Source organism: Calidris pugnax, unplaced genomic scaffold (genome assembly GCF_001431845.1).
Source record: "Calidris pugnax isolate Ruff unplaced genomic scaffold, ASM143184v1 scaffold8, whole genome shotgun sequence".
NCBI classification, from domain to species: Eukaryota; Metazoa; Chordata; class Aves; order Charadriiformes; family Scolopacidae; genus Calidris; species Calidris pugnax.
Genome location: NW_015090830.1, coordinates 24,396,418 through 24,414,408, shown reverse-complemented (window position 1 = coordinate 24,414,408; position 17,991 = coordinate 24,396,418). Strand labels below are relative to the sequence as shown.

The 17,991-nt window shown below is 40.3% G+C and overlaps 1 protein-coding gene across 4 annotated transcripts in view; it reads left to right on the top strand.

Moving 5' to 3' along the window:
- The window catches only part of KIAA0319 (KIAA0319 ortholog), a 56,489-nt gene that overhangs the window by 35,247 nt on the left and 3,251 nt on the right, over positions 1-17,991 (top strand). For 3 of the 4 annotated variants that reach the window (XM_014940743.1, XM_014940742.1, XM_014940745.1), the window contains 13 exons: positions 197-284; positions 1,146-1,238; positions 2,296-2,428; positions 4,347-4,575; positions 5,496-5,619; positions 6,496-6,628; positions 7,511-7,659; positions 9,565-9,716; positions 10,856-10,994; positions 12,714-12,873; positions 14,194-14,336; positions 15,706-15,828; positions 17,747-17,837. In XM_014940743.1, the coding sequence (XP_014796229.1) occupies positions 197-284; positions 1,146-1,238; positions 2,296-2,428; positions 4,347-4,575; positions 5,496-5,619; positions 6,496-6,628; positions 7,511-7,659; positions 9,565-9,716; positions 10,856-10,994; positions 12,714-12,873; positions 14,194-14,336; positions 15,706-15,828; positions 17,747-17,837 (1,757 nt within the window). Of the gene's footprint in view, positions 1-196; positions 285-1,145; positions 1,239-2,295; positions 2,429-4,346; positions 4,576-5,495; positions 5,620-6,495; positions 6,629-7,510; positions 7,660-9,564; positions 9,717-10,855; positions 10,995-12,713; positions 12,874-14,193; positions 14,337-15,705; positions 15,829-17,746; positions 17,838-17,991 lie in introns of those variants that run through there. The other variant, XM_014940744.1, reaches the window with a different exon arrangement.

Below are 17,991 nucleotides of genomic sequence, written 5' to 3'. Positions count from 1 at the left end.
AAAATTCCTCAGTGTTTGTTTTGCATTCCCCACTTCTGGACAGTGACTAGTGGCCTTTTGTGTATGTGTTTATAAAAGGAGCTCTAGGTTTCAGATATCCAGATTTTTCTCTGTTTACAATACGATTGGCAGATAACTACGTTCTGCTTTTGCGTAATTTGACATGTAACCCGCTTTGTTCTGTGTTTGTTTTCAGTTATCAGTGGGACTTTACGCCTTCAAAGTGATGGTTTCTGGTGAAAATGCCTTTGGTGAAGGTTTTGTAAATGTCACGGTCAAACCAGGTAAATGAGTTGGCTTGAAGTAATGAAATTATTTTCTTCAACACAAGTAGCTTTACAAAATGCTTATCTAATAGTCTGTCAGTTACTGTCTGTCAAGGACACCTGGTCATGCAGAGATGTTTCATATCTTGATGTCCATTTTAAGGAAGTAGAGTTATGGATCTTGCTCACTGTGTTTAAGTGCTCTCTGGTCTTGTGCCCTATTCAGGCAAGGCCTGAGGTAAAATCATGCCACCTTTTATGGTCCCCTTCTCCAGTACAGCTAGAAACAGCAATTAGGTGCCAGATCAGCTCTAGCTGCAAGCTGCAGTGCATAGATCTGATCTAAATTACATCAGTTAAAGTGGCTGTGGTGGGAGACAGCTGTGGCAGTATTTTAAGGAAGTAGAGTTATGGATCTTGCTCACTGTGTTTAAGTGCTCTCTGGTCTTGTGCCCTATTCAGGCAAGGCCTGAGGTAAAATCATGCCACCTTTTATGGTCCCCTTCTCCAGTACAGCTAGAAACAGCAATTAGGTGCCAGATCAGCTCTAGCTGCAAGCTGCAGTGCATAGATCTGATCTAAATTACATCAGTTAAAGTGGCTGTGGTGGGAGACAGCTGTGGCAGTGCACTGCTCTTCTGTGACCTTTTCTCTCCTTTGTCCAGAAAGGACAGCAGATGCTGCAAAGCTGTCAATCCCAGATTTAAATCACTGGGGACTATTGATCTTTAGAGTTAACAGATTAGTTTTCCCTGGACTTTCACTACTCTCTTTTTTTGTTTAAATCACTGGGGACTATTGATCTTTAGAATTAACAGATTAGTTTTCCCTGGACTTTGACTACTTTTTTTTTTTTCTCCTCCCCTGTCTTCCTCACAGCAGTCAGAGTGAACCAGCCGCCTGTTGCCATTGCTTCACCCAAAGTACAAGAAGTTTCTTTGCCTACAACTTCTACCTTCATTGATGGCAGTCGTATGTACTCATGGACCATCCTGTGCTTATGCTGTATTTTTAATACACAATTACCACATTATTATTTGTCAGTTACAAGTGAAATAGTTTCTTCTCACTCTATTCGGAAGTTCCCTGAATTGTGATTCACTTCAGGGATTTGAGTCCAGTTATAAATTATTTTAATGAGTTTAAAAAGTGATAAAATGCAGCCTTCTGCATGGGGATTAAGATACAGTGTCATTAAGAAGCCACTCTTGTGGCTTCTTCCTGCCCTGGCTAGAAGGTGTCTGTGCCAGTCCAGCTGGGGACATGGTAGGGAGCTGTAGGGTATGATGAGGTGTCATAGCTACGCTCTTAATTACTGAGAGCAGACAAATTAGAATGTGCAGAGTCTGAGACTGATATTTTTGTGTGTGTGAAGAATTTTCTGTTTGTTTGGATAAACGATACCAAATGTAACTTGAAATCTGTGGTTTAGCAGCTATGGTATGAGAACCCGGTTCAAATATGCCTGAAAAAATAGTTGTAGAAAACCAATTAGGTATCAGTTCATGAAAGACTTTACTATTCATTCCAGTAATTGCCACTAAACGATACCAAATGTAACTTGAAATCTGTAGTTTAGCAGCTATGGTAAGTGAACCCGGTTCAAATATGCTTGAAAAGATAGTTGTAGAAAACAAATTAGGTATCAGTTCACGAAAGACTTTACTATTTGTTCCAGTAATTGCCACAAGCTTTACTATTCATTCCAGTAATTGCCACAAGAAACTGATGCTCTTTTTTTTTTTTTTCTTTTTTAATGCAGACAAATTAGAATGTGCAGAGTCTGAGACTAATATTTTTGTGTGTGTGTGTGAAGAATTTTCTGTTTGTTTAGATAAACGATACCAAATGTAACTTGAAATCTGTGGTTTAGCAGCTATGGTATGAGAACCCGGTTCAAATATGCCTGAAAAAATAGTTGTAGAAAACCAATTAGGTATCAGTTCATGAAAGACTTTACTATTCATTCCAGTAATTGCCACAAGAAACTGATGCTCTTTTTTTTTTTTTTCTTTTTTAATGCATATAGAAAGTATAGATGATATGAAGATAGTGAGTTACCACTGGGAGGAAATTAAAGGTCCTTTGCGAGAGCAGAAGGCATCTGCTGACACACCTGTTTTGCACTTGGCTAACCTTGTTCCTGGAAACTACACTTTCAGGTACCTGCACAGATGTTTTCCTCAGGGTTTTTAACTATTTCTGTGATGTCAGATAAATGTTTGTTTCTCTTAGTGCGCGTATGTACCCCCTCAAACAAAAAAACTTTGTTTTTCTTCTGCATGCTGCTACTCTTCATTTTGCACAGTGGAGAGACATAGGGAGCAATTCTGTTAAAAAGTGCCTAACAAGTGGTTTTGTGATACTGGTGTAGTGATACTTTATAGTGCAAAATGATGCAAAACAAGGTATCAGAAATTAAATACCTCCCACTCCCAGCAACGATAACAGTGACATAACTTTTTTTCCCCCAACTTAGAAGTTGACAAGTGTCCTGAGATGATACTCTGCAGTCAGGCTGAGAAAGTCATCCCCTGAAGGGTGGGGGCAGACAGAACAGTATTGGAAGACTGATCCTTGCAAGGCTGATCTTAATAAGAGTCATAAGTGTGCTGATTTTAATAAGAGTCATTCTATTCTTCATAAAAACCTTTGCCTTGCTACTGTTTTCCTCCATTTATGTGTTGCTGAAGCTGGATTTTGTCCAGACAATGGAAGCAATATTTGCGGTTCTGGGTGCTTTAATTAAAATCAGAATTCATTTTCTAAGCTTTTTAACATAAAGCTTGGTCTATGCAAGGGCAGACTTCCCGCTGACCCAGCCTCTGTTATTTGGCTGCCAGTGGGTAACAGCTTACCAATTAAATATATTATGTATCAGTGTAGCATCGGCAGAAAGTAGAAGCCAGGGTACATATATACATTCAATGTGTTGCTTTGTGTAAGCTTTGCCAAAAATTGCATGGCTTCAACTTCCATTCTGTGTTCTTTACTGGAATTGCTCCATATCGTACAGTGGCGGAAATAAGCGTAGGATTTTTTTCTGTATTAAAAAGGGCAGAGCTTGCTTACAGGCAATGTTCTAAGTGTGCTCCAAACCCTAGGGAATTAAGAAATCACTTGCTCTATCTGTGCACCTTTGTGGGAGGCAGAGGTACTTAAGCAATGGAGCAGTGTGCTCAAGCTTACAGGAAATTAGCTGGTCAATGAAATCTAGTGCTCCTGATACGCATGGATGTGCATCCACTGCAAAACTATGTGTTCCCTAATGACAGAATTAATGAGCACAAGTTTTGTTCCAAGTTGGGCAAGGCTTCAAGAGGGGTTCCCATCCATGTGGTCAGCTGTCTGTGTTTTTCACAACAGAGGTGAATTAGGGACGTAATTGGTTACCGTTCCATGGAGGGCAGCTTTTCTTTACTTTCAGGTGTCTGCAGCAGTCTCATTTTAAAATGATTTGTCATTGTCTTTCTGAGAGGCACTAGTGTGCTTTTTTTTTTTTTTTTTAAACCCTGCACTATATTAGTTTTGTGACTTGACATCTTCAAAAATCTGAGCTGATACTAAACTCCATTAAAATTAGTAATAGCGTGCCACAAAGACATAGCAAGTAAGGAACTACTACTGTACTGTAAGCAGAGCTTCTGAACACCCAGAGTAGTTTTGCTTGTAGATGTTAACAGGGACTGCCCCACTGTGGATGATGAATGAAATCCCTGTTTTTACTAAGTAAATTATTTAAAGAATTCTGTTTGATAAATTCTGTTTGAATAAAAGAAATCTGTTTGATGAAGTTGCCATTGACTGCAGGTAAAGGGTTTCATCTGGGATCCAGTATTGGGTTTGGGTTTTTTTTCATTAGAGGTTGAAAGCTGTGTTTGAAAACAGTCTTCTGAATTTCTTTCCTACCTTTGTTGAGGAATATGTGTTTCTGAAGCAGGAATTTGTATAGTCTAATCAGGGGCTCTGTTTTAGGTGGTGTTTGAAAAAGTGCCAGAAAATGTTAATCTTTGAATTTAGGGCTTGGCAGAAGTCCATCTTAACAGATTTCCAGTATTTATTTTTTTTTTTCTGTTGTAGACTCACAGTGATTGATTCAGATGGAGCAGCCAACTCCACCATTGCATCTCTGACTGTCAACAAACCGGTGGATTACCCACCTATAGCCAATGCAGGACCTAATCAGGCAGTCACCTTGCCCCAGAACTTCATCACGTTGAATGGAAACCAGAGCAGCGATGACCATGAAATTGTCAGCTATGAATGGTCACTCAGTCCCAAAAGCAAAGGCAAGGTTGTGGCGATGCAGGTATGTCTGTTTCTCCTTGCACAGGGTTGGAAAGCTCTGTTGTCTTTGTCTCTAACAGAATCACAGAATCGTAGTGGTTGGAAGGGACCTCAGAGATCATCGAGTCCAACCAACAAAAAAACCCACAAAAAACACAAACCACCACCCACCACCTAAACACACAACAACAACCACCAAACCAAAAACCATCACCCACCCACACAGCACCCCACCACAAACCAGTAATCTTGGGCACTAGAGCATGCCCTGAAGAACCATGTCTACACGTTTCTTAAATACCTCCAGAGATGGTGACTCCACCACCTCCCTGGGCAGCCCATTCCAATGCTGGATAACCCTTTCAGTAAAGAAATGTTTCCTAATATCCAACCTGAACTTCCCCTGGCGCAACTTGAAGCCATTACCCCTTGTCCTGGCATCTGTAACTTGGAAGAAGAGACCGACCCCCGTCTCTCTACAGCTTCCTTTCAGGTACTTGTACAGAGCGATAAGGTCTCCCCTCAGTCTCCTCTTCCCCAGACTGAACAACCCCAGTTCCCTCAGCCTCTCCTCGTAAGACTTGTGCTCCAGACCCCTCACCAGCTTCGTTGCCCTAAACACGAGGAAACATGTTCTATGTGTTTGACAATTATTGTTGTTCAGAAATGCAGCAAGAATACCAACATAAGAAATTGAGGTTTATTATATCAGATGTTCCTAGGGTTGGTAGGGATAATTGTAATAGTAAACACATTACATCTGTGCATCACATTTTAAGTCTTCTCTTTGTCCACAAGGTGCTTAAGCTGCTTTCTCAAACGCTGAATTTGTGAATTAAAACAAATTTTATCTTTTCTTCGTGTTTGTTCTGTGACAACTTTCATGAGCCATGAGCCTTTCTGTTTTATCTCACTCTCTCTGCCTTTATAAACGCCGTGTAGGGAGTGCGGACGCCGTACCTCCAGTTATCTGCAATGCAGGAAGGAGATTACACATTTCAGCTGACTGTCACAGACTCTGCGAGGCAGCGTTCCACCGCTGAGGTGACACTGATCGTACAGCCTGGTAAGTCTGCTGCAGGCACGTCTGGGTCCCTCAGGGGTGGGTCAGCCTGATGCCTTAGCGCTGTCCTCAAATGCCTCATCTCCCTGCATTGCACCACTGAGATGGCAGTCTAGATGTCCCGTGTCCCTGCATCAAGGACTCTTCCACCTCTGTTTTCCGTCAAAGCAAACAGTTAGAACAAGTGTGGAATCATAAAAAGTCCAGGTGGTAATCCTGAGGGCTCACACCAGCCTCATCACGTAGGGCAACTTGCACAGAGGTGTCTTTGAGTGTCCTTCTGGAAGCTAAAATGTAGCTCTTGAGTTTAATATCCTACAAAGTCTGTTTTGCAAAGCAGCTCAGGGTATCAATCAGTGCTCTGCTCTTTTCTTATTGTTTTGCAGTTCTCCTTCAAAAATCCTTGGTGAATTGAATTATCTTGTACTTTCTAGGGAAAAGTTTCAAGCAAGGAATTTTCAAAAGCTGCGTCTCTCACATGTTTATTTAGATTTGGGAGCTGAGTGGTGAATTATCTTGTACTTTCTAGGGAAAAGTTCCAAGCAAGGAATTTTCAAAAGCTGCATCTCTCACATGTTTATTTAGATTTTGGGAGCTGAGTGATGAATTTGGCCCAAATGGTCCAGGCCTCTTGAGATGTTGTTTGTTTTTTTTGTTTGTTTGTTTGTTTTTTGTTTTGTTTTGTTTTTCTTATGCTTTTTTTTGTAATGTGTTTGCCTTCTTGCTTCACATTCTGCCATTTTATCTTCCTGTTGTTGCTTATTACACATACTTTTGTAGATGACCCCTTCTGGGAAAACTTTACGGCGGGCACTTACTGCAGAAATCAAGAACATGAATTGGAAGTGTCTGTGCAATGGTACCTTGTTCTTTTTACAGAAAATAACAGTCCTCCAGTGGCAGTGGCTGGCCCTGACAAGGAATTGACCTTCCCAGTAGAAAGTACTACACTGGATGGAAGCAAAAGCCAAGATGACCAAGGCATTGTCTTCTATCATTGGGAAAATATCAGGTATCTAGAGATTTTACTGATCTCCAGTAAAAGGGAGAACAAAGTGAAAGGCATTGGGTGCCAGAGTCTCTTAGGTAATTGTGTTGGGACACTGAGAACTGCTTTGAGGATCTTCCAGCTCAGGTGGTAATAGGGTAAGAGACAGGAATTTTAAGTCCAATTTGGAAAGCTTAGGCAATCTCTGCCTATGTTTTGCAATGTGTCATTTTGAGGCCTACTGTTATAAAGTTAAGAGAAAATGACAGGAACTTCCATGTCTTCTGTTAAAAAGCAAGTAACAGGCTTGGGTGCTCTCCTGTAATGTACAAAGCTTTCCCATCAGTGCTTGGAACTAGGGTGTCTCAGTCACTTGTTTGTTAAACAATAAAGCATATTGACGAACTATTTAGCCTGAGCTTTCAATAGTAAGTGACTAAAGCACTCTTGAACAATGATTGAAAATGCTGTACAGAAGTTTGTAATTGTATATTTATGTGCAAAGCTATTTGATTCTTAATAAAAGAGCAAGGTACTATCTCATGTAACTGTCACATCTGGTACAAGAAGAGGCTTGTTGGCACCCTGTACGCGTTGTGAGTGCCTCTGAAAGCAGCACTATTTGCATGCTCCCATGAAACAGAACAGCAAGGAGACTGGGCTTCTGGGGTTCATTTTCTGATCTTCTGGTAACTGGGTATGTGATGCTTGGGTGCTTTGAATGCCTTGAAAAAAAAGGATTTATGAATTTTCTGCGGTAAACTCACGTCTCGTATACTTCTTAACCATCAGTGCTTATAGTGATGGTAGAACAATATATATAGAAGCAAATGGCATAAGTGATTCTGCTGAAAGAACAATTTTGCTGGCTGTGCAGGATTATTTTTCTGAGATGTTTTGTTTCAGTGGACCAAGCTCCGTACAGATGGAAAATGGTGACAAAGCAGTAGCAACTGTGACTGGTCTTCAGGTTGGTACCTATCGCTTCCGGCTGACGGTGAAAGACCAACAGGGCTTGAGCAGTGCATCTGTGCTGTCCATTACTGTGAAGGAAGGTAAGCTTAGTTGCTGCTTCTTGGCATAGTGTAGGCAACTCACCAGTTAATTGACAGACTGTAATGGAAATCAGAACAGAACAGAAAGGGATAATGTATTTGTTGTCCTATTTCAAGGGTATTCAAGAATAGTTACTGCTATTGTGAGTGGCTGGTAGGATTAACTTCGCTTGCTGCACTTAAATATATGCAGAATTAGTTGTAACAAAAATGCTCCAAAATACTGTTTTTGACTAGGATGTGTCTACTTCGTTGAGGATATGTTTTTATTTTATTCTCAAAGTTAAGCTTTGGCAGAAAAGCAATTTTATTGGGTTTTAAGTAACGTCAAAGAAGAGAGGTCTCAAAGTGTATCAATTTCCACTTAAATACAGTCTTTCAATGTTAAGTTTTTATTCTGTTTTGGGTTTTTTTTTTTTATACAGAGAAACAGTTGCTGTGGTGGTTTTTTCATTATTTTTTGACCACCATGCATACTGTAGAAGAGGTTTTAGGATAATACCTTTTGTGTGAGATCACAAATCTTAGAATAGTTTAGGTTGGAAAAAACCTTTAAGATCATTGAGTCTGACCAATGTCCAAGTCCACTACTAAACCATGCCCCTCAGCACCACATTTACAGGTCTTGGAAATGTCTCCAGGGATGGTGACTCAACCACTTCCTTGGGCAGCCTATTCCAATGCTTGTCGACCCTTTCAGTGAATAATTTTTTCTTAATATCCCATCTAAGGCTCCCCTGGGTCAACTTGAGGCTGTTTCCTCTTGTTCTATCACTTCTTACTTGGGAGAAGATACCAGCATCCACCATGCCTACACCCTTGTCTTAGGTAGTTCTAGAGAGCCAGAAGGTCTCCCCTCAGCCTCCTTTTCTCCAGGCTGAACAACCCCACTTCCCTCAGCTGAACATAAGACCTGTTCTTTAAACCCTTCACCAGCTTTGTTGTTCTTCTGACGCAGGTACAGTCAGGTGCTCCTGACAGATTTAATAGCTTTGAGTTACATTACATCCTCAGGTTTGCAGGTGGTGATAATCCAACAATCTATTTCCTCATATTGTTCCTTAGGGAGTGATTTTAGCATTCTCTGTGGGCCTATGCCTCCTTTTAAAGAAGGTGGCATAATAATCTCAAATCTTGTTTGGACCAGAGAACAGAGAAAGTTATGGCCAATGCCCTGGAGATCTGCCCAAAATTGAATTATTTATGTCCAACCTAATATTCAGACCAGCAAGGTATTTCACTCAGCCTCACAGCTTCTTGGACCTCTGTCTTATCAGTTGTGTTCTAAACAGAAGTCAGTGATGTCTGATTTCTGCAAAGAGAATGTGTTTGTGTTTCTTTGGTGTTTTTTGGCATCCTCCCAATGCATGCCTTAATTTCACTGCTAGCAGTAAGCAAAAAGCATTTGGGAACTGGGTTTACTCTTAAGTTTCCCGATTCCACGTTGCCTAAGGACAGGCTTTGTGAAGGTGTGAGACCTTACACAAGCTTCTGTTCAGTAATAAGTGATTCTCAAGACAAGAAGAGCCCAGTGTGGTGATCTCGTACTGGGCTGTGTTTCTAAGTAGGCAGAAAATATTTTCCCTTGACTAGAAAAGATCTGATGCTTAAATTATTGTGAGACTGTAAATAAAGTACCCCACAATGCTTTTTGAAAAATATCTTTTTGGACAGTACCTCTTATTGGTATTTTCCTCGTGGTGCAGCTCTGCTTTTGTCAGGTTGTAATAATCCAAAATTCTGTAATACCCACTCATCCTTTCCCTGTACCTTTGACATGAGATGCTGTTGTTATTGCCTGCAGTCATCAGGTAAAGAATTGCAGTGTGGGTGTATTGGCAATGGCATGTCACATTTTGCATGTTTTGAAAGCAAATCCTTCTCCTCCACTATTTTTACGGCTAGAAAACAACAGTCCACCCCGGGCGCATGCTGGTGGGAAGCATGTTCTAGTGCTTCCAAATAATTCTGTTACCTTGGATGGCTCAAGGTCTGCTGATGACCAGGGGATTGTGTCCTATTTGTGGATTCGGGATGGTCAAAGCCCAGCAGCTGGGGTAAGTTTCTTCAAGGTTGTCACAAGTCAATTTTGGCTCTTGTTATGCATGTAGCGTCACTGCCACAGGGCAAGCAGGTATGACTTGTAAGATGCCATGAGGCATGGTGCCTGTTTCTGGTTTGTCTCCCCTGCTCTAACACTTTAGTTCCAGGGACTTGTGATATTTTCAGTACAACTGTAGAGTATGGTAGTTAAGTAGGAGCACTGCAGCAATGTGGACTTAATTGGGAAGGACTCAAGACAGAAGAATAAAGTTGTGTCTCTTAAGAGCTTAATTGGTGATAGTACCAAGGTGATGTGTTTGAGAGAAAAATCATCTGAAATCCAGATACTCCAAAGGAGGAAACGTCTGAGAGAGCAAGAAGTACCCATGAAGATTAGGGAATTGTGTCTGGTAACACGAGGTGAAACTTGCAGTTTAAGATAAAAATGGTGTTTGGTTCTAGGTGTGTAGTTACCTTGCCTGGCAGATGACAGTGAATAACCTGGGTCATTAAGTCAGTGGAGCCTGCTCTCCTAAGTGGGAGCAGACAGCAGAAAGCACCTCATGATAAACTGAAGTTTGTATATCAGCTGCTAAAACTGTGTTACTGATCTGCAGAAAATGGTGTGGACAGCACTTCCCAGTCTGGAAGGCAATGGGAAATCAGCAAGAACTGGGAGAGGAAAAACAGCAAAATGATAACAAAGCTGCTAGAGGCGATTCACAAGAGGGTATGAGAAGAATTGAAGAGGTTTAGCTTAAATATAGCTGGCAGAGATGATAGCTGGAAATAAATGAAGTCCAAGGAAAGGAAATAAATTGGGAATTAAGAAAGCAGAACTAAGGATACTGGAGTACAATTGAGAAATAATAATGTAACTGTCTCAGATTTTCAAGCAGATGAGTACTTGAGTGTGTCAGCTGTTCTGTCTGGGTTATTTTTAATGAAAATATCCTTACTGTGCAGACGTCCTCATTAACTGCCTCTTCCAAATTTGTGTTACTCTGCTATAAACTGTGGGTAGGTAATTTTTGTCCTAAAAGCCAAAGCAAGAGCTCACGCTGTCGTACCAGATATGCAACTTGACAGCCACTCCTGCGACTTTCTTTGAGTTTCTCTATCATCCCAATACCTTTTCTTTTTTCTTTGGCAGGATGTGATCCATGGCTCAGACCACGAAGCAGTGCTGCAGCTGACTAATCTGGTAGAAGGAACCTATACGTTTCACTTGAAAGTGACGGATGCTAAAGGAGACTCAGATATTGATTCAGCAACTGTTGAAGTGCGGCCTGGTATGACAATTAAAAGGTCATCGATACGTTGTGAATACCTCATCTTTGTTCTCCTTCCTTTTCACTTATTTATTTCAATGTTGACAAGGTTCTCTCAAGTTAAAACACAAAACGAACAGATCTTTTCCTGCCTTCTTATTGTTCTCTCAATAGGCCTGAGTGTGTTTAGAAGACAATGTGTCAGGGTTCTTAGCTACCGATTTATACCGTTGCCTTACTGGAAGCATAAATATAGATAGATCATACTTCCTAGTTAAGATTTTCATTCAATTTTTGTTGATTTTTCATTCACTATAGGGTTTGGGTCCTCTTTCCTGGTGGTTAATCCATTTGGCCAATGGAAAGAGATGGGAGCTGAGCATTAAGTTTAGGTGCAATTGCTGCAGTTGTGTGTTTGATGGTTGAGAGTGTGCTCTTATGCTTGTTTTCCTATCTTCATCCTGAAGGACAAAAACAAACCTCAAACAATTTCAGGGAGTTTCAATTGTCTTTTCTGGTTTGGTATTGCTCATATATAGGCTTGTTTTCAAACGCAGGATAAATGGTTATGTGATAGAAGCATAAGTTGAGATTTCAGGAAATGAGTCGGAAATCTTGGGTCTGTCAGAGATTTCTTGTTTGTCTGGTTCCTGGCCAATGATTTTATGTCTGTTCCCCACTTTATTGTTGAATGTAGTCACAATAATTGGTCTAGGATTCTCATTGGATATCTGGGAAGCTTGGGTTTTTTTGCAAGGCACTCTAGAAGTTCAAGTATTATTTAAGGGAACCCTCAGTTTATGAAGGTAAACGTATTTGATATTTTTCAGATTGACCATCCTCATTTAGACTTGCTCACACAGTCTTGCATGCTGCCATATGAGTCCTCCTTCGCCTCACTTTTCCTGGATGGTAGCCAGCATCAGATAACTAGCAGAGAATTTAAGAGTTATTAGACTCACCTAGTGCTTATGTCTGTCCTTAAGATGGTGGCATTTAGGGGAGCAGAATCCTAGAATTTTCTAGGTTGGAAAGGATCTTAAGATCACCTAGTCCAGCCATCAACCTAACTCTGATTAAAACCCATCACTAAACCATGTCACTAAGCTCTATGTCAACCCATCTTTTAAATCCCTCCAGGGATGGTGCCTCAACCCCTTCCCTGGGCAGCCCATTCCAACACTTAATAACCCTTTCAGTGAAGAAATTGTTCCTCATATCCAATCTAAACCTCCCCTGGCACAACTTGAGGCTATTTTGTCTTGTCCTATCTCCTGTGACTTGGGAGAAGAGACCGACTCCCGCTTCTCTACACCCTGCTTTCAGGTAGTTCTAGAGAGTGAGAAGGTCTCCCCTCAGCCTCCTTTTCTCCAGGCTGAACAACCCCAGCTCCCTCAGCCTCTCCTCATAAGACTTATTCTCCAGACCCCTCACCAGCTTTGTTACCCTCCTCTGAAGTTGCTGTTCTGCGCAGAAATGGTTTAACACTGAGCTGAAGTGCACGCTGAAGTGCTTCATTTCAGCTGATAAGCTGCGTTGCTATCTTAGGACCTCCCAGATTTGTTTCAGAGGGAATGTGAAAATATAGGCTAAGTACTTTTCTAAGAACACAAAAGGATGGGGTTATATGGGCCTTATGCAGGAAAATACAGTGTTAATGTGGAGTACTGCATGTTGTCTTCGGTTGTTACTGAAACATTTGCCAGGCTCTGAAAGAATAGCATGTTCTTCTTCTGTCAGATCCCAAAAGGAGTGGTCTGGTGGAGCTGATTCTGCAAGTTGGAGTGGGACAGCTGAGTGAACAGCAGAAGGACACCCTGGTGAGACAGCTGGCTGTATTGCTGAATGTTTTGGATTCAGATATCAAAGTTCAGAAGATACAAGCCTACTCAGATATAAGGTAGAAAGATATCCTGCTGTTCCAGGAAGATTTGTGATTTTCATTGACTTTTTCACAGCTCATAATTAGTTGCAAAATTATATTTTCTAAGACAACAACAAAAGATGCTATAGCTTTCAACAGTATATACTTTAAAAGGTGAATTTCTTCTGTTGTGGTAGAAAATGGATGAAGTAAGCTCTTTGGAGTCTCAGAACTGAAGTGTTTTGCTTTTTTAAAAAAAATAATTCTCTGTATAGTTTTTTTTAAATTTATTTCTTTAAAGGAAATGTGTGTGTATATTTCAGCATCTTTGTTCCACACAGTGCTATTATTTTTCCCCAAATGCTGGATGGAGTGAGACAGACATTCTCACAGTGAAGCAAGTATTGTATATTTCAGAATAAGGTTCCAGCTGCATCAAACCTGTTTTATCCCTCTTATACTTACTCTCTAAAGTTTTGATATTCTAAGTATTTTATAAACTCTTCCCCAGGTAACTGGTGGTGAAAATCCATTTTTTTTGCAGAGAAAACTGCACAGTGGATACTCCAAAGTGTGGTATCTTACTCTGAAGTAGATATACCCCCTCTACTTGGTGTAGAGGGCTAAAGATGGCTTTGTGTACCCAGAGAAACTTCCCAGCATGATTGGTAGAACCCGTTGACATGAGTTATCTTTAAATTACTTCTTGTTAACTACTCAGTAATTTAAAACCCATTTTGTTGCCTGTTTAGCGCTCGGGGAACCTCTTAAATATTAAAAAGAAATGGATTGTAAAATCTAGCATTTATAGCTAGGATATTTTTAATCACAGCTTCCAATTACTGCTTTTTGAATAGAGTTTTTCCTGAGTGTCTGATACAATGTGAGATAAACACCATCCAACCTAAAAAGATGGGGTTTGGGGGAGGGCTCCCACATGAAATTCCCTGGTTCCCTTGCTTCTGAGCTTTTCCTTCTCTTAAATTCAGCTGCCTAAAGTTACTCAAACTGCTTCAGGGTGCTTTGTGACAGGTTCTAGATAAGAGCGTGGAAAGCAAATGTATACATGCTTCTCTTAAAGCAAGAGTCAGGAAGACCAAGGGAGGGAATTACACTTGCTGTTGTCCTCACCTTTCTTCCGTGCAACTGAGAAGCCAGAGAACTGCTGGTGCTCCTGGCCTAGAATGAAGCTCATGGCATTTGGATGGAGTCGATTGATCCATGGACAGAATTCCCGGATCGTTATCAGTGGTGACATTTGCTTTCCAGAAACAAACACAACCAAAGACTGTAAACTGAATGCCTGACAAAAGTCATCTTTGACAGCAGTCATGACCTCAGCTCTTCTTTCTGCAGCACCGCGGTTGTGTTCTACGTGCAGAACGGGCATCCTTCCAAGGTGATCAAGGCATCAGATGTCTCACGAACTCTGCATGTGCAGCTTTTGAAGGAGAAGGCTGACTTTCTGCTTTTTAAAGTCCTGCGGGTTGACACAGCTGGTACGTTTTGGATAGTGCTTGGTTAACTCAGAACTTTGCAGGCATTTGGCTGACACAGCACTTGGAAACAGTGCATGAAGGTTTTCTGTCTGCCCTCTGGTGTTTGGGCTTGGATGTAGCTTTCTGAAAGATGAGGATAATGAAAATGCTTGTTTGTTTGTAGTAGTAGTGTCAGTTACTTGTGTTTTTTTAAAAGAAGACATCACCTGTTAACAGCAGGCAAAAGCGCATCTTAACCTGGTCTGCATCAGGAAAGCCTGGGCAATGAGGATAAAGATACCCCTCTTATACCATCTTTGGAAGATAGGCAAAACTTAATAGAGCCATAATATAGGCTGTTTCATGTCTCTGGTTCCTTCCAGGCCTGTAGTGTTCAGTAATAAACTTATATTATAACTTGATTTTGTCTGTTGTTATCAGGCAAAATGGTCTGGAGATCACTGTATTACCACCTAATCTTCTAATATTTACAATGTAGACAGGCTGCTGGGGTTTCTTGTTAGGAACTTTTGGTTTTCCCCAAAAAGATGCTTGAACTTCTAAGCCTGTTTTGAACTTCACTAGTAATGTGAACCCTTTATGATACTTAAATGTTATAGGTAAAACTTCTCTATAGTTTAAAATCGGGATGTAATCATGCAAATGCAAACAAAGTGAGCAAACTCTAGCAGTAAAATACTAATTGATTCTGTAGTAAATTCTATCTGTATTTGCCTGTTGATAAGGACTTTTGTTCTTTGTATATGTACCTTGATTACCAAAATGCGTAGGGATCACTTGAAAATATGCATTAACATTTTTCTTGACATGGCAAAACTGCTGCTCTAAGTTTTAAGGGGAGTAACTTTTTATTTTAGTCCGATGTGACACATTAATCTAGCAATAGCTACTACTGTAAGCCCGGGAGGTATGTAAACATTCTGGCCTAAGAAGCTTTAATTCAGTTTTAAAATACTGAAATAACTCTAGTTCATGATGCTTGTCGTCTTGTACCTGAGAACACTGATATTCCTCAGTTCTCAGGTACTTTAGAAGTTCTTAGGAATATGTCATAAAGAAAGAAGCAGGTCTGAATTCCTCAGTTTCAACTGATCTTTATTTCTGGTTAGAATAAACTGTTCCAGACTTGCATACGCTCTCAATATTGTAGGCTTAAGATATATTCTTATTTTTCTTTCAATAGCCAGCAGTCTGCTGAACTGTTTAACTGTTTAACTGTAAATCTGTTTAACCCATGACACCAAATGTAAGGGAGATTTTAAAAAATAACGGAATGTTATGAACTGGGTGCTTTCTAATCTCACAGTAAGATGATGCATGACAAATTGTCCTTTCACACAACTGACCCTGTGTTTGGTTTTGTTCTTAGCCTGTCTTTTAAAATGTTCTGGACATGGACACTGTGACCCCATAACAAAGCGCTGTATTTGCTACCAGCTGTGGATGGAAAACTTGATTCACCGTTACCTGAATGATGGGGAGAGTAATTGTGGTGAGTTTGGGTGTTGTGGGAATAACAACAAGAATAACTTGTCATCTTGTGAGACTATTGATTATTTCCTGTTAGAATGGGGGGATCAATTTCACTGTTTCTTTCAGTTTGCCTGTTGTACTGGGAAACGCAATTTAGTTTCGCCAGCTTAATCATGTCTATATTTTGTGGTGTACCTAAAGTATCAGCTAAGCCTCTCTATTTCAAATATTTAATAGTTTTAATTTAACTAAATTGGTCTCCTACTTGAATTAGACCAATTAGAGACCAAACTCTTAGTATTGTGCAGGCTTGGAGACATTTGCTGAGCAATGCACTAATCTTCAAGTAAATCTACAGAAATTTAGATGAAGCTTGTTATGTGCCATTAAATAACCATGGGTCATGTGTCTGTTAGAGAGTAAAGACTAATTGATCAACCAAAATGGGACAGTAGGTTTTAAGCCTGAGGCTGGGACCTCCAGCAACCCTGCCCTAATGCTGTGTTGTTCTGTGTTCTGATAGTAACACTAAAATAGTGAGTACACACAGGTTGGAGTTCACATTATTGCACATCTCTCTGTGTCCTTCTCATGTTTTCCTGGATTTACAAATGTAAACGTGTGGGTAGAAGGGTCTATCTCCAATCTGCTGCTCTTTTAAAGCACTACTAAAATGCTGGACCCAGGGTACACCTATGTTTATTTCAGTCAGAGAATGACAACCGAGGTCATAACCATGTCCTCTTGACTTTCAGTTCACACATAGAATTCAGGTATCTTGGGACAGTAAAAGGTAGTGGAGTGGAAGAAAATTTTCAAACATGCTTTTTTAATCTGAAAGCTTAAGAATTTTTAGAGATTCTTCCAAGAATACGAAGGTGCTAAATTTTCCTGGGTTTCTGTTGCAACACTTGATTCACCGTTACCTGAATGATGGGGAGAGTAATTGTGGTGAGTTTGGGTGTTGTGGGAATAACAACAAGAATAACTTGTCATCTTGTGAGACTATTGATTATTTCCTGTTAGAATGGGGGGATCAATTTCACTGTTTCTTTCAGTTTGCCTGTTGTACTGGGAAACGCAATTTAGTTTCGCCAGCTTAATCATGTCTATATTTTGTGGTGTACCTAAAGTATCAGCTAAGCCTCTCTATTTCAAATATTTAATAGTTTTAATTTAACTAAATTGGTCTCCTACTTGAATTAGACCAATTAGAGACCAAACTCTTAGTATTGTGCAGGCTTGGAGACATTTGCTGAGCAATGCACTAATCTTCAAGTAAATCTACAGAAATTTAGATGAAGCTTGTTATGTGCCATTAAATAACCATGGGTCATGTGTCTGTTAGAGAGTAAAGACTAATTGATCAACCAAAATGGGACAGTAGGTTTTAAGCCTGAGGCTGGGACCTCCAGCAACCCTGCCCTAATGCTGTGTTGTTCTGTGGTCTGATAGTAACACTAAAATAGTGAGTACACACAGGTTGGAGTTCACATTATTGCACATCTCTCTGTGTCCTTCTCATGTTTTCCTGGATTTACAAATGTAAACGTGTGGGTAGAAGGGTCTATCTCCAATCTGCTGCTCTTTTAAAGCACTACTAAAATGCTGGACCCAGGGTACACCTATGTTTATTTCAGTCAGAGAATGACAACCGAGGTCATAACCATGTCCTCTTGACTTTCAGTTCACACATAGAATTCAGGTATCTTGGGACAGTAAAAGGTAGTGGAGTGGAAGAAAATTTTCAAACATGCTTTTTTAATCTGAAAGCTTAAGAATTTTTAGAGATTCTTCCAAGAATACGAAGGTGCTAAATTTTCCTGGGTTTCTGTTGCAACTCCCCATTCCTCATGACTGGTTATTCTAATAGAATTGTATTAGAAATTATCCTATCAGTATTACTCTGCAAAGCACTGTTGTGTTTCTTTTTTCAGAGTGGAGTATACTCTATGTGACTGTATCTGTGTTTATTTTGACTGTGGTCATGGTAGGGCTTGCCTGGTTCTGCATCTGCTGCTGCAAAAGGTACATGATTTGTGTTTCTTTTCGATGGGGTATATGCAAAAACTGCACACAACAGCCACATTTTAGTCCAGTTCTTAGCACTAAACCACTGAACTCTTTTCAGACACGTGAGAAGCTATTTCTGTATAGGCAGGCTTTTGTTGAAAAAAGAAGT